This window comes from Hetaerina americana, unplaced genomic scaffold (genome assembly GCF_022747635.1).
Source record: "Hetaerina americana unplaced genomic scaffold, ioHetAmer1.1.p SCAF_7, whole genome shotgun sequence".
NCBI lineage: Eukaryota > Metazoa > Arthropoda > Insecta > Odonata > Calopterygidae > Hetaerina > Hetaerina americana.
Genome location: NW_027287316.1, coordinates 64961758 through 64977708, shown reverse-complemented (window position 1 = coordinate 64977708; position 15951 = coordinate 64961758). Strand labels below are relative to the sequence as shown.

The 15951-nt window shown below is 34.9% G+C and overlaps 1 protein-coding gene and 1 long non-coding RNA gene across 5 annotated transcripts in view; one reads left to right on the top strand and one right to left on the bottom strand.

Annotated features, from left to right (window-relative positions):
• LOC139696784 (Y-box factor homolog) overlaps positions 1–10746 on the top strand; it is a 24427-nt gene extending 13681 nt beyond the window's left edge. Inside the window, exons 7-9 of one of the 4 annotated variants that reach the window (XM_071595622.1) lie at positions 1506–1538; positions 1865–1927; positions 9083–10746. In XM_071595622.1, coding sequence (XP_071451723.1) covers positions 1506–1538; positions 1865–1927; positions 9083–9142 — 156 coding nt within the window. In that variant the 3' untranslated portion in view covers positions 9143–10746. The remainder of the gene's footprint in view (positions 1–1505; positions 1539–1864; positions 1928–9082) is intronic. The other 3 variants (XM_071595623.1, XM_071595624.1, XM_071595626.1) reach the window with 3 other exon arrangements.
• LOC139696785 (uncharacterized) lies at positions 10739–15951 on the bottom strand. The gene is made up of 3 exons (XR_011702658.1): positions 15876–15951; positions 13166–13260; positions 10739–11296 (listed from the first exon to the last, which is right to left on the bottom strand). It is a non-coding gene; the product is annotated as an uncharacterized lncRNA (long non-coding RNA).

The window sequence follows — 15951 nt, the reverse complement described above, 5'->3', positions numbered from 1 at the left end:
CACTTCTGATAATAGTGGCTCATCAATTGTGTTCCGCACTTGTACATGACATCTCCGCCATTCTGAGGTTATGACTGTTTACTAGATGCCTATAGCTTTCAAGAATGGCAATTGCGACAGGGGAACTACAGTATGGCAGGAAATGCAAATTGAAATTTTTCCTGAAATAAGCACCGCACCATGTATACTGTATGCAAAAATGCAGCTCGATCAAGGATGTATTTGTATTTAACCTAATGATTTAGAAATATATTTGCTACTAAAGTAGGTAAGAGTGATTTTCAAAAACTCTCTGAGAGAAAAGTCGTGTACAGGAGTTATTTCTTGTGCTCACGTTTATTACTGATAATAATATCTTTGGATATTTTGTTAGCTGCGGTGTGGTGTTTGGTTGGTAAGCCTATAATTCTTTAGTTTTTGTTGTTCATTGACTGGCATCCTAATGCTCATATAATGGCGGTTTCTGTGAAATAGTGATGTGATTGCAATCAATTTACTGTCAATTGTAGCAATTCTATAAAATTATGTGAGATGACTTAGTCTCATTTTAAAGGCCATCCTAGAGGTGAAAATTCTTGTTATTTATATTCTAGAATAGGATCTCATGCAAGGGATTGTTTGCCATTTCATAATATTGTTCTGTTAGTACTATTATGTACCATTTTTAATTTGAATTTCATCTTCAGTTCTTGTTGTTTGTTATAAAAATAATATTTTCAACCAAACATAAACGCTCTTGTAAGATTGAGAGGATACAGAGATACCAATTTTTCATAAAACATAATTATACCCAAAATTTAGCATATTTATGCTGCATGTGAATCCCTTGATCATCATAGCCATGAACTTGGAATAATTTTTGTAAGTTACCATTTTTTATAGTTTCCCTGTGGCCTTCTTTCCAGTTAGGGAGTGTTGAATGACATGCATGCCTATGTAGCCTGCATGATATATATTTTGCAGGATTTTTATTGTGACAGCATATGTAAATACTTAAAAAATCAGTACTATATGCATGTATTGAACCTAAATTTTCATTCACCATCAAACCAATTTTTAGCATTTTTGTTGGTTTTTTGCAGAATTATAATGTATACATAATTATTGTTTGTCTGCAATTGCTTTGGCTTTGTTTGGAGCCTGAAATATTTACTTTTCTGGCCTGAAGAGTTTGAATAGAATGAATTTCGTTGCTAAATTAGAATGCTTCCGTTGAGTTATTTCATTAAAATGAATGTGCTCTAGATTCAATTGGCTTCATTGATTATCATAAAAAAATATCATTAACATTTGCAAGTTGTACATTTTGGTTTTCTGTTTATTAGAGTAACTAACTAAAATTGAATAATAAAATCAAAGCTAATGCTTTATGTTGAGTTTGTTTAAATGACCCCATGAACTTGCTGGCATCATTGTGACTCTCTTTATCTGCCCATGGGGAAAAGTAACTCGTGTTTATTCTAGCTGTTAATTGTTTTTAATGTGAACGTGTTACTTTTTTCAAGGGCGATGGAGATGGATATGATTGGGAAAATAAGGCAAGTATTAAATATATATCAAATTACTTAGAGAAGTGTATCTATATGTAATATTTAGTTAATTGTTAGTTAAAATTTTCAAACTATAGCACTCATTGTATTAGGCAGTTTCTTCTGTCATGCTTTATATAGCCTAGTGAAAGTAGTTGGGTGTTCCTTTCATCATTTCCCAAATTGCATCCATTACTGTGTTGAATTTTATTGCCCCATTGTGGCATGGGAGCATTTTCTTTAGACCTTCCTGTCTCTTTCTCTTATCTGTGAATCCCTGCAACTCCCCCTAAATGGATGCATGTTGACAATGGTGCACGTTTTCTTTCTTTCAGCCTGCGCAGTCTGATCCAGTATCCACTCCAGATACTCCTCCTCCTCATCCTATTAGTGTTAAAGTGAGTATACTTGAATATTTTTACGCCCAAAAGTCGGTGACATAGCACTTAAAAAGCATAATTCTTAGTGAACAAATTTTGGCAAATGCATTTTTAAATCATTAAAGCATATTTATTCCAATGTTTCACCATGTATCATTTTAGTTGAATTATTTAAATGAATATGGCTTTAAAGCATCCAGTTTAAAAATTGTTAAGCTTTTACTAGGGAGTAAAATTATATTTTAAATGTCTTAAATATCCAATGGTTTACCCACCATTTTTAAATTAGTATTTCAACAAGTTTATTTTTATTGGTATTCAGAATGATTTCCGACCCAATTATGCAACTATTATGATTCCCACGTGGTCTCTTTTATCATTTTCACAATGGTTGGGAGTCTATAGTGTACCATTGGCTTACATAACCCAAACATAAGCGCAATTCCTTTTTAAGGTTCATATATTCAAATTGGAATCCTGATAAAACACATGCAAGAATCTTGATACAAATGAGGTACATTTATTTGCCCAAATAAGGTATAGTTAGTTATGGCTTACCTGTAAACTGGACATGTGGAGTCTACTTATTGCGCCAACAGTGGTTGCTCCATACTATGACTAATTATATGTTTATGTTGAAATGAAATAATAAAAAATTGAATCCATATTTCATTAACTCATCATAGAGGCTGGTAGCAAGCCAGCCTATTTTTTTATTACTCTTGATATTTGTCTATCTAATATATGGTCTTTGCTGGTTGGCAGATGGGTATTCTAGGAACTCCAATGAAGTTGGGTTATAGTGTAATATTTCATAATAATACCTAGCACTAAGCAGAGTATGTTAAGTTGAAATACTAGAGCATACGTTTCTAATCTGCTTTGGTGAGTTTGTTAGTTCTAAAGTTTTTTTTGCATCTTGGTAAATGTTTTCCACTTAAGTTTTTTAACTTTTGTGATAGCAATTTTAGATGATAGGTAATTCTGTGCTGATGATAATCACTGATAACTTCTCAATTTTGTGAAATGAATGCATACATTCTGAAACCTTTTCTTTCACTTCTGGAATTAACCTCATAATTGATTACTGTCACAGAAATGTGCTGGGCGGTTAAATATCCACCTTGATTAAATCATAATCCAAGTAAATATAGACATGTAGAAGTACTAATATGGCTCTACAGTATCTGCTGTGCCTTAACACAATTTTTGTGTTAATCAATGGGAAAAGTGTTTAAAATATTGTTTCCATTAATATATTACATTCTCAACCCATTCCAATATAATGTGATTAGCCTCTAGCCTTATAGATGATAGATAATAATAATACTTCATTCATTTTGAAAAATGGTAAAACATATAAAATGTCGTCAATATAAATCTTACTTCATATATAAACATAAATTCTTAAATGTGACGAAGATTGTCACAAAATAATTCATCAAATAAGTAAAGTGGGTAAGCAAGTAACCAGGTATATACCCTATTCTTAAAACTCTGGATACAGTCCAATTTCAACTGAGTAGGCAGATAGTTATACAGTTGAATGTTCTTATTATGAAATGTGTTGTAAGTTGATGACAACCTGCAATAAGTAGTTTTTAGATTCACTTTCCCTCTTGTGGCGTAGTTATGGATGTGAGATCTTAATTGCTAAGTTTCTTGATTACCTTTCACTTGAATCGGAGCCTATAAAATTTATTAAAAAACTAAGTACAGTCATGATTCCCATTCATGATTGCCTATTAAAAATATATGGAGGAATCATGTAGTGGTATATTAGCAAGATAACCCAGATCATGATATAAAGCTAGTTCAGGACTTATTATCAACCGTTGGAATTCATTATTTGTGCAGTATGACATTTCATGCAAAGTTATAAAAGTTTACCAGAAGTCATTTATAATTACTCAATTGTTATCCTTATATCAGTGGTAATTGCTATACTCTCCTGCAAGTCATATTATTTAGCTAATAAGTAATTATAAAATGACTACTGGCAATTAAGACCCAAGTATGGTAAACGCTCAAGTGCATTTAGATATTGCTGTATTCGATCTTTTTTCTTTTTCGTCTTATGTTCTTTCCCTGCTTCTTTAGGCATGGATTAGTTTTTCTCTTTGCTAGAATGAAATTTAAATTCTAAAGTATTGCCATTCTGCCTTTTCTGCAAAATGCTCTAGCAGTAGTAAAAGCGAGAACATCATATCTCGAGGTCTATCCTCATTGATGAAGTATCCCATGTTTGCTAACCAAACTATCCCTTTCTTGTTTTCGTAAATTTTAGGGCTTTTCCATGCCTGTGGCCATATTTTGTGAAATATGCTCTAAAAAGTAATATTGGTCTCCCCATGACATTTTAAGTGCTTCAGTTCAAGTCATTTGATAGGTGTGCTGCTCTAATATAGTTTAGTAATGACTGCACATGCAAATTAGAATTGAATTATCAATTTCTTCTGTAATGTAGCATTTGGTTACTTCGTTAACACTAACAGTTTGATTCATAAGGTGTATAATGTTAACTAGGAGGTATGATTGTTCAAAATTATTATTTTAAAAAATTTGCCATCGGCATTTATTTCTGGGAGTGCGGCTTTGTGGAGGTGATTATTCTAAAGCTTAGAAATATAACGATTATATCATGATGTCATGCTTATAAACTATTACAGTTAATGGCTTTGCAATTACTTTTTACATAATACTGAAAATTCTTTTGTACCTAAAATGCATAATATTGTTCTCCTTCTGAATCTCCCTGAAATGGATTTAAACTACTTTTGACTGAAGTAGTATTGATATATTCCTATCATAGTTACCATGAAAAAGTGGCCGTCAGATATTTTATGAATGAAGGGGTCAGGGAAAGAGGAGTCTATCAATTGGCAAATCTGATTTGAACGAGTTGACAATTGTGACATTGATTTGAATGTGGAAGACCGTTGATTTAGTTTAAGATGTTGTGCCAATATCCAAACATAGTTACAGGTTTCGCAAAGAAAGTATGGGGTTCTTCTGGTCTTGCCAGATGCAGTTTACCCTAATGCAGACAGTTTAATAGGAATTAAAATTATCTGTCCAGTGAGCAATGAGTGAATGGTAAAAAACCTGATACCCTCCTCCAATGCATTTTCACACTTCCTGGTGTACGTTAGCTTAATTTATGGATAATCTCAATTTTTTTCACAATACATGATATATTTGGTGCTGGCAGGGTAAGGTCATCATTATGGCTTTCTTTTTAACCAATAATCCATGTGTTAAAATGTATGCCAAATTATACTATTTAAAAGAAACTATGAAATTATTTAGTTTTTGCCAAAGCTTTTGTTTGGCTGTGAATTTTTGTGTGGAATGTACAACGCTTGCTTTGTGTGTTGGATAATGAATAGTAACTTTGGAATTTCTCTAGTTAAATATGCATTTTTATTATTTGTGATAAAAATGCTTGTTAAATATTTGAGTCAGACCTTTCCAACTTCAGGGTCTGGTTCTTCTGGGATTAGAGGCTACATTCTTTGTAGACAGTTAGTGTCAAAAGCATCAAAACTTGTAGGGATTGTAGGCACCACTGATTTGACCAGCCTGAACTAGGTAATGTTAAAAGTTAAGGATGGCAGATTCCACTGTTATCATGTTATAGGACTTTGATGGTACATTTTAATTGGTCTTCAGTTATTATGTTGATTTTTTTTATCTTTATGTGCAGGATTGCTTTTTATGAAAACAATGAGTTATGTATCTTGTATTCATTAACTAGAGTAGTAAAGTTGGAAAGCCATGAAATTTCAGTTGGCATTGAAGCTTTGAACCAATGTTTCAACTTCTCTTTCAATTAAAAAAATATATTTTACCTTTGGTCATAGTTGAAGGCCTTTCTCTATTAAGAGGTGCGTAATTGGAGTTGAACATGGATTATTCATTATATTATTGGTGGAAGAATGCCTGGGTATGGTTTTTAATGATAGGTGCATTTAAATTGTAATTTGAAAGTGCCTTAAAATGTGTAAATGGGATTATTTTCTATAGCTCTGAGATTCAGGTGACCCCACTATTTGGAAAGTAAACTTTTTTTCGATTTTGGTGGTGCATATTTTTCTGTATCCGTTGGAGTATTGCACGTTCTAGATCTTTTGATCTCTCTGTAAACTTGGTATAGGTAGTGTAAATTTATCAGTAGAATAGAGTACATCAATACCCCTCAGTGCATGTGTAAGGTTCTGTTTAGTTCAATTTTACATTCTTTAGTTTCATTTTTATTGTTGTATTTTCTTGACAAACATGAACTCACATCATGATAATTTGTAGTCTCCAGGAGGCTGATTAGTAACTACTAAGCTTTCTATCTTAGCCTTGATGTACCAAAAGCACTCACTTTTACCTATGATGCCAAACATTTGTGTACAATTCAGTGGTTTTCTTCCCCAACCCCAGCTAACTGGGGTCTATGTGCATAAGTTCACAAAAATGTTGCAGATATAATAATAGATGGCACTTATTGGATGGGTATGTTTTCATTCTTTGTCGTGTCAGGAGTGAAATTGGGAGACTGACTAATGCCATGGTTTTGGATTGCTTCTACATTATTTCACATTTCAGGATGAAAGTTCATTTGATATTGTAGGTGGCATTGCTGTTGTCTAACCTAACAAAAACAGACTGCAATGTCATTGGAACAGTGTCTATTAAGATAGACCGTTGTATTAGCCACTCAAAACCATAGAGTCTGCTGTTCATCACTGTTTAAATCTTTTATTCGAGAACTGAATGTACAATTATGTTGATTTGTTTCAATTTTTTTGTATGAAAAGGCTGCTTCTGTGCATGTCAATAGGATGAGAACAAACTTTTCAGTGTCTAGCCTTAAAGATATGTTTTTTGACCGTTAAAGGCTCTCATTAGGGGAGAAGCAAAGGTAGAGAGATATGTTATTGGACTACTATTGGAGGTGATGGAACAGAATAGCATTTTATTAATCAAGTATTTATATTCAACCTTTTATGTAATCATTTTCTAGATCTTTTATCTAAATTTCTCATACTGAACTTGTTTTTTTACCAAGTGGCTGTCATCACTTAAAATATTTTGAAAGCATAAATATGTTCTGGAACTCTGGAATAAATCTAGAAATAGTGGCAATGGTTTGTTTCTATAGAGTAAATGTCATTCTTAACTACCGTATTTTCCCATCGATAACGTGTGCGTTATCTATACAAACATGTTCAGATGATCGAAAAAATGACTATGCGTGTTATGTAATGAAAATTGAAATAATTCAAACTTAAATGTATTTTTACACACACACATCTGATATAGATGAATTTTTACACACACTATATATAATTTTTACATGCATATATATATGCATATACAGATGCGCGGCATCTGTACACGTTCCAGATAACTAAGAAGCCCTGGGTGCACGGTATCTATACAAATTCATGATAACTACAAAGTTCTGGGTGCCCGTTATCGATGGGAAAATTTGGTACTTTGTAGCATTGGCCCCCCACTTCCAATAAAATTTCTGCTTCACTGCCTTATCTCAGAAAATGGATGAATTGGGTAAAATAATGCATAATGCTGCTCACACTAAAGGAGTTTGGATGAAATATGGTGTGAGGAAACAAATGCTAAGAAAATGGAAATTTTATTTGTTTTCCGGCAAATGATCTATGTTAACTAAATGGACAAGGAAGTTTTGTGGATATCTCTACTAGTTGATTCTGACAGTATTGAAATGTTTTGCTCAACAGCATATTTGATGTTCAAGCCCCTTTATCCCATTGCTTGAAATGGGTTTTGATTTGTATACATATCTGGGAAAGGAAAATGTAATTAATTATTTTCAATTGTTACTTTCAATGAGGATGGAAACTTGTTCAGAGTACTTTCATTTAGTAGAGATTTTTGAGGTATAAAAATTTAAGACATGTCAAATACTTCTATAGTGTCCCTTGAGAAGAAAAATTTGAAAAAAATTGTAATTCATTTAGTTTACGGATAGAAAAGTAAATGTGGTGACAAGAAGCTGAAAAACAGGAAACCCAGTAATTAATTTAAGCGTAGAATGGAGATGTGCAGCACCCTTCATACTTGATCTCTATGCTTTTTCACATTAGCAGTAATTTTATGTTGTTTGAAAGGAAGAAGAAAGATGCATACTTCATCTACGTAAGAATTAAAACTCCTCCTTTTTATCTATTCACTGAAATAAGACTTGTATAATGAATGGATTCTGCTTTAGAGTTTGCGTCCCTTAACCTATGTAGTTTGTCCTTTGACCTTCTTATAAATTTATTGTGGATCTTCAATTTATCATTTTGATAGATCGATTTGTCTTCCTAACACTTGCAGATTCTAGCTTGCTGAAGTGGCAAAGATTATGATACTCTATATTCAGAATTAATGAATAAATAGTGAAAACAATTTTAAAAGACTCACTGATGCTGTTAAAGGATAGAGAGTCCTATGATTGTTATTACCAATTCTAGTTATGTTATATGTTTTCTTGCTTGTGACAGCAATCTGAAATTTAACTCTTTGGTTCATCGAAATTGTTTTTCCCCACAACTAGACAAATTTATGCATAAGACTTAATTCCATTGGTGGTCTTTTTCACCAATGGCTGTCCGCACTGGATTGGTTGTAAAGAAAGGTTACTTAGAATAAAGTGAAAGCATGTCTGGAATGTTCCTAAACCATAATAATCCATCACAAGTTCAACATCGCCCGAAGCAATTTAGTACCAAAAATTTTGTGCATGGTCATGAGGGATACATGTTTTTGTTTGTTAAGTACAAAAATACAACCGCTGGGCTCTTGGGTTTTCACCCCTCCACTTTCTATGCGCAAAAGAAAACTTCTCTCACCACACAGTCATGTGGGAATTGAAACGGCATGTGCCAACTTACATCCACATTGTGATCACTTGAGACTTAAGGAAAGCATATGCAAAACGTAGCATGATCTATATTAATAGCCAAGTTTGAAGTGCCTTTTTTGTCCTTCTACAAACCCTTAAAACTGGCATGCGGAGATGCAAATCGCATGCGAGAGTGGTTAAGTGCTATACCAAGTGCCTGTCATCGTGGCAATTACATTGGCTAGTTGACTCGAAATGCCTTATTAGTGTTTCATTCAATGTGTTAATTACTCTGATGCCTTGTTTTGTAGGAGGAAGCGGCTCCCGTGCAAGAGGTGCAGAATACCACGACAGCAGAGAGCAGTGCCTGAGGGGAGCTCAAGGGTGGTCCCCCTTCCCCTTGACCCAGTCCCCTTGTGGAAGGAGGTGGTTCTGGTGCAGTGGGCAGGGGAGCCATGGAGAGTTGAAGTGGGGGATGAGGGAAGAGAGGGGGGCTGAGGGGTTGAGGTGGAAGGGGAAGCATCAAGGGGCGCAGGGGGAAGGGAGCGAGTGGGCATTCTGTGGAAGGTGGAGAAGCACCGTCTTGTTTAACACAACCTTTTTAGTAGATCCAGCTGTTGTCCAAGTCCATCTTTATTCGAAACATCATTTTGTTTTAGTGCATGAAAGACCTGATTTATAGAGTGGTAACAAAAACCGAGAAAGACACCGCCTTCTCTACGTATTGCTTTGCTTAGGCTGCCGTGAAGGGACGGGAAAAAAAACCACAAAAAATACCAAAAAACGTCAAGGCTCGATATGAAACATCAGATGGGACTTGTTACGGTGACAAAAAAATGACAATACTTTGAAATTTTGGGGAAACAATTTGATTTAACTGTTTTTTGTTGCACTAAGTCTTCTTGAAAGCTATTATTTTCCAGTGAGCATGTGGTGCATTTGATTGATTGATGTTAATTGCTTCGTTTGGTAATTTGTTTGGTGATCTGGGAAGTGAACCTGACGATTGTTTATTTTTTGTTAAGTGTTGAACTTTGTGTTTGGCTTGAAAAATTTTCCCAGGTTTATTCGTAATGGAGCTCCTCTGTGCTGTTTTGTTGTTTTTATCGGAGTAGGGGAGGTAATAAGTGGGCCCAGGATAGCTAGCGCATGCACTTTGTTGTGCCTGGGGTTTGAGAGCAGGTAATACTAATTTTCTTTTCCAATTTGTTGTGTACCGAAAGCCAACTGGCAGGAAAACCTGCTCAGCATGTAGCCATTTAAAGAGAGCCCTTTGGCGGTTTTTTTAGTTGTTAGTTTATGGGCTCGAGATGTCACTGCATGAGGCCACCCACTGCCATGAAGGGCAATGTGCGCGCGATCATTTCCCTGATTAAGTGGTGGAATCGGATGTGAATTTTTCGTGCACCTCATACCAATTTAAAAGCGAAAAATATTTGGCTTGGGTGGGATGGCGGTGGTGACAATGCCTGCTGGCAAGGTCTTGTTTGGCTCTTCTGGCAACAGTGTTCCCCATGCTTGTCCAACGATGCATGTGTTTTTGAGAAAAACGTACCAACACGTGGGAGGGGGTCACAGGCGGTATTCAGTGGGTGGGAATTAGGGGGGTTGGGCAGGGGAGGGAGGAAGAAGCAGGTGTGTGGTTGGTAGTGCCCGTTGATTGGGGTTGGGTTTAAAAAAAACTTAAAAGAAACTCATTTTACATCAAAACAACTAGCATGTCTGGTCAGCAAACTTTTTTTTCGCATTGATAAAGACCCGACATTTTGGCTTTAAAAGCACTTGAGGAAATAAAAAAAAGGTAAAGAAACATCTTTTTTGGTTCACTTGGGTCAGTGATGTATTTATTGGTTGCCGTTACATTTGTTCAGGTATGAGTGAACGGATGGGAATGGCAAGTCTGCCACGTTTGTACAAAAAAATAATTTTTCACAAAACATGTGCATTTTGAATAAACAAGCCAAAAAAATGGAAAGAGTTATTTTTATTTGATATCAAGATGTTTAGTACTTCAACCCATGGATTCATGCCACACATAAAAACAAGTAAAATGATTTTTTTAAAGAGAGTCCAACCACAGTGGTCACATAATTTGGTCAAATCACAATTTTTTTATACATATTTGGCAGTTGATGCACCCATTTATCAGCTTTTGCACTGATAAAAGCCAAATGAAACTTGTAAAAAACACTTCACCTGATAATTATACCATTATTGTTGCTCCTTGTAGCAAGTTCAGAAGCATTTAATAGGTTGATCTTACGACAAGGTGGATTTTCATCACATTTCTTGACATTGTCTTGGCAAGAATAGTCACTCATTGTTCACCATCAATAAATAGAAAACCTTTAATTTCACACACACCATCAGTCAACACACTACAGTGAACACTCCTACACAGTAGGATAAACACAAGCTGTGATGAAGAAATCACCATTTCAACCAATTCTTCTGTGGGGGCCGGTGGGAAGGAAAGATTTGACCCGTCACTTTGGATTCACCATTACACTCTCATGCTTCTTGTCCTGCAAAGGTATGTGTGTTAATAAAATATTCAACAAAAAAGGTAAATGAGGAAAATGGTATTAGTTAGTAATAGTATCAAACATTGTGCTGATTAGTATCAGAAAGTAATATTAAACTATTTTTTTGATAGAAAAAGCTGTCCTCTCTTGAAATATTTGGAGAAATTACGGTTATACTGGAGGGAGTTGCTGGCATCATGAATTATATTCCCTGTGGTGTATGAGGAAGAAGCAATTGGGTCAATAAAAAATCTTTGAAGGAATGGTGAGGAGAAATGACTACTGTTAAAAACTAACATTGTTCTCTGTTTAGACAACATTTCATAGAATTTTAATATTGAGAGTTATTTCGAGACATATGTTAGTTCCTTGTAATCAGGAATCTTATTTCTTGCTGCACATTCCTTAATGATTCCACAATTATCAATGTGCTTGCATGAAGGATTATAAACTTCATAATTTCAGCTAATTCCATTATCATATTGTTTCATTTAAGTAAGTAGTGTGCCAGATCCTACTGGTACCAAAGTTAATAGTTAAATAATATTCCCATTACAATATCATTAGACATGGTTCCTTGAATTTCCCTTATCAGTGCTGGCATTCTAGTATAGATGCAATTTACTGAAACCGGCAAAATGTCTTGGGGAATTTGTTGAAAATAAGTACTTCTTGATTATAAAGTGTTGATAAAACTGATTCTCAGAAGATGCAATTGACAGGAAATACAGTTTATCACGGAGTAGGATTTCTTGTCATAACCTTTATCTTCAAGAGTTTTATAGGGCAGAAGATATTGAAACCATTGAAATAACTATGGTTAATGTATAGGAGCCAGGCACTAGGTGATGATAGAAGAGGATGGTAAGAAATAGACCATTAGAATGTCACAAAATGCTTTTTCACACATGGAAGTTTAATGGCACGACTGAATGCTTATAAGCTGGACTTGGCAATAGAAATTAAAAACCAATCTTGGAAATATTTGAAAGTACTTCTTAAAAATGATCCCAGCTGCTAAGCTTAATTAACATAACAATTACATGGAGACATTTTGCTTTTTGTCAACTAATGACATTTAAGAAACAAAATTTATTTAATCTAATGGTAAAATGCAGCAAATTCCTCAACATGTGATGTATCTCAAGTGACATTTATATAGCTAATATAATAGATTTCACTCTAAATGAAGTGATACCAGTGCAAAGTAAATAGCTCTTGGTATTATGTATTTTTGTGCTCGAGCATGTATGTGGGAAATAGGATTTTATAATCAAAATATTAACATCAGTGTTCAGAAGTTTTTGAGGAATGCATCCGTCACTTTAATTTCCAAATAAATGTAAAATTCCTCATTTCATGGGAGTTCACTAATTGACATGCTATTGAGGAAACAAGCCTATTGTATTGGAGAGGAATACATGTATGTCCATGGTTCATGATGCTGGTTTAAATGAAAATCATCCTTTTGCTTAAAATTGCTCACTGAGATACTAAGGTTATTTGGTTTTCAAAATGCAAAATTGGATTTGTAATGACACAAATGCACATGTAACATTAGATTTGAAATAATGTTTGTTCAATGATGGCACCATATAAATTTTTGAGGTAATTATTCCATCAAGACACCACAGCTTAATAGAATTAAATACCCAAGGTCAACTAGAAGATTAATTTTAACAAATTTTAATAATGATAATTATTTTTCTACACAAGAAAGACTGGCGAACCCACGATTTTTCATTAAATATGCAAAGTAATAACTAGGAATGAAAAGAAGATAGTTGCCATTAATTATGACGTCAAATCAATATTTGAGAAATATTCACGAATTGGTGATGTAGAGACCTTCGAAAGAAATTCACCTACCATTTTATCCAAAGACTGGTGTTTAGGCTCTTTCTCCCCAGGATTTGCACCTGCTGCCTCATTGGCCCCATAGTCAATTTGGTCTACATCCTCATCTGTCATAGCGAAGGAGTGAGAAGAAACCTCATTAAATTGAAAAAAATAAATCAATTTAAAATATGTTTTGAATATTATGTAAATACTTCCAACTGAGGCTGATTTAAAACTTGAAGAGAGACTACATGACTACACATCATTATGAGCCACAAGAGACTATTTTTGCAAATAATCTCTTGCTTCATGCCTGATAACCAACATCTTAATTATTGTCAAGCAACATCGAAGCAAATTTCTTCATATGTTATGACAGCAGCTGAAATTTCCCAAATGTTTGTCTAAGTCAGCATCAAGTGTACTCCTACCCACAGAAGTTCAAAGGAATGAAACTTGGTTATTCCAGGATAATGATAAATTTTGAATAAATGTGTGTATGGTTTACTTGTGGTGGCAATGGAAGATAAAGCATGAGTAGGTCATGACAGAATGTGATTTGAATACACTGGTGAAAGACAAGTAATATGGATGCAAACACTTCATCGGTTCATATTGAGAGAGTGGATTAGAGCTGAATTACCAAATGATCCGTTGAGAAGAGGCAACAGGTTTTGGAGGAAGAGGAATGCCCAAGACAGTCATTTACGGTGAAATGCGGTTTAAGAGGATGATTAGAGCGTATATTAGAATTCTCTCACAAAAGAGCATGTACGACTGGAAAAGAAGACAAAGACAGCCTACCCCAGAAGGAGAAACCGTGAAAGAATTGTGTGATTTACTGCAATTATTGTAACTACAGTTGATGTACATTTCCCAGCAAAAATGCATTTTGGGTGCGCACCACATTTTTCAACCGGACCTACTGTTATTTTTAATTGACTTTCAATTTATGGCAAATTTTCAAATACAAGGGGGGGGGAGGGCAGTAAAACCGGATTTTTATTTTTCATGATTTTTTAGATTTAACTGAAATATATCGACTTGAAAAAGCTTGTAGCTTTGATGTGAATAGAAAACCATCGTCATAAGCAGGAAAGAATTATGCCTAAACATTGTGAATGTATCATCTGAGATCAGACTAAAAAAAGTAATGACCTACCACAAAATACTTCAAAAGTAAACAATACTGTTAGCTTGGTTACTTAAATCCATTTGCTGCCTACACACTGCAGACTAATTAATTCAGAGTTTTCAGTAATGTTTCACAGTCGCAGTAATGCTATCGTGAAGGTTTGACCAAAAATTTCTTTTGTTTAAACAATTCAGAAATGAGGAATGCTTCATGCTCATACAGTCTGTATATAGGAATAGGAAGAAGTTCATGTGGCTTCTTAGGGCTCCAGAACTTGGTCAAAACATTTTGTTGCAAAAATTAGCATAAAGCCATTCTATTAATAGGAAATTGCTTTTTCATTGCTTACAGCATTCCATTCAAGATATTCCACCTGTTTCAGGTAGGTTTTGGATGGTCCCTAACAACTATCATCAATGTAGCATGGGAATTTCCTTCTGTTTGCCCTACATCATTTCACTGTAACTTCTTCCTGCTGTATAAAAAGCCTATTCTGTTCCTTCCTCCCACACTACCCCAACAGTAATCTATCTCCATTTTATCATAGCCTTCAACATTTCTGCTACCTTCCAATATTTCCTCCACCTACTTTTTCCACCTTATTCAGATTTACCACAGCAATTTCCTCTCTGCTCACCCTATTTAAAACTTCAGCATTTATTTTCCTTCCTGTCCAAATAATTTTTTCCAGTCTCCACCATACCCACATCTTTTATGTTTAATCCTCATCTTAGACTGTTCCCGTAACCAAAGTTCAAGGAAGCCATGGGACCATGGTGCACTCATACTTAGAGGCCACACGATTAATTTCCTTTTAAAAGTTGTAGTTTTTTCGATTTGGGAGAATGTTTTATAAGCAGGGTAGAGGAAGGAAGAGAATAGGCTCTTCAGACAACATGGAGGCAGGAAGTAGTTATAGTGAAATGAAAGAAATTATGTTGGACAAACAGAAAGTTCCCATGATACATAGAAGATGATAGTTGTCATGGACCATCGAAAACCTTTCTTTAATAGGCAGTATACTACTTTTAAGGAATGAATGAAACCTAGCACTACGATGTTCTCATAGCCTGTTTTCAAATGTACATTACTTGATCTTTCAGTCCATGCATGATTGTGAGAGAGGATGGTAATGAAGTGGGAGATTAATGGAGAAAAGTCAACACCAAAGACTGTGAAGTGATTCACAGAATCACATCGTTTCAATCAGATTTCTCAGAGTTTGTGTGAATGGTAACAAATGTATCTTACCAGCATCCCCTCTTTCCCCAAATGTACTTGAGGCCCCCCCCCCAACCATCCCTTCCACCACACTCATGCAATTTGGAGGTCCATTATCAAAAGTCTTGATAAGTAACCGGCTATGATGAAGCCATGGTCATCATAACCATGGCTTAAAAATTAAAATTGACCAGTTTTATCCTTTTAATATAATGGTAGTCAAATATTTTGCACATCCGAGATGCTATCCTTTTACCTCTAACAATTTAATCATTAGGGATTCATTGCAAGTGCTCTGATTCAGAATTCATGTTACTTTTGTTTATGCGATAATCAGTATGCTCAATTTTTGTTTTATGCAAATCATTCACGTATATGTCTTACCATCTTCATCGCCTTCTTCCAGCTGTAAGTCCTCCTGTGCATTGGCCGGGGCTTCCTTGTGTTCCCCACCTCCCCA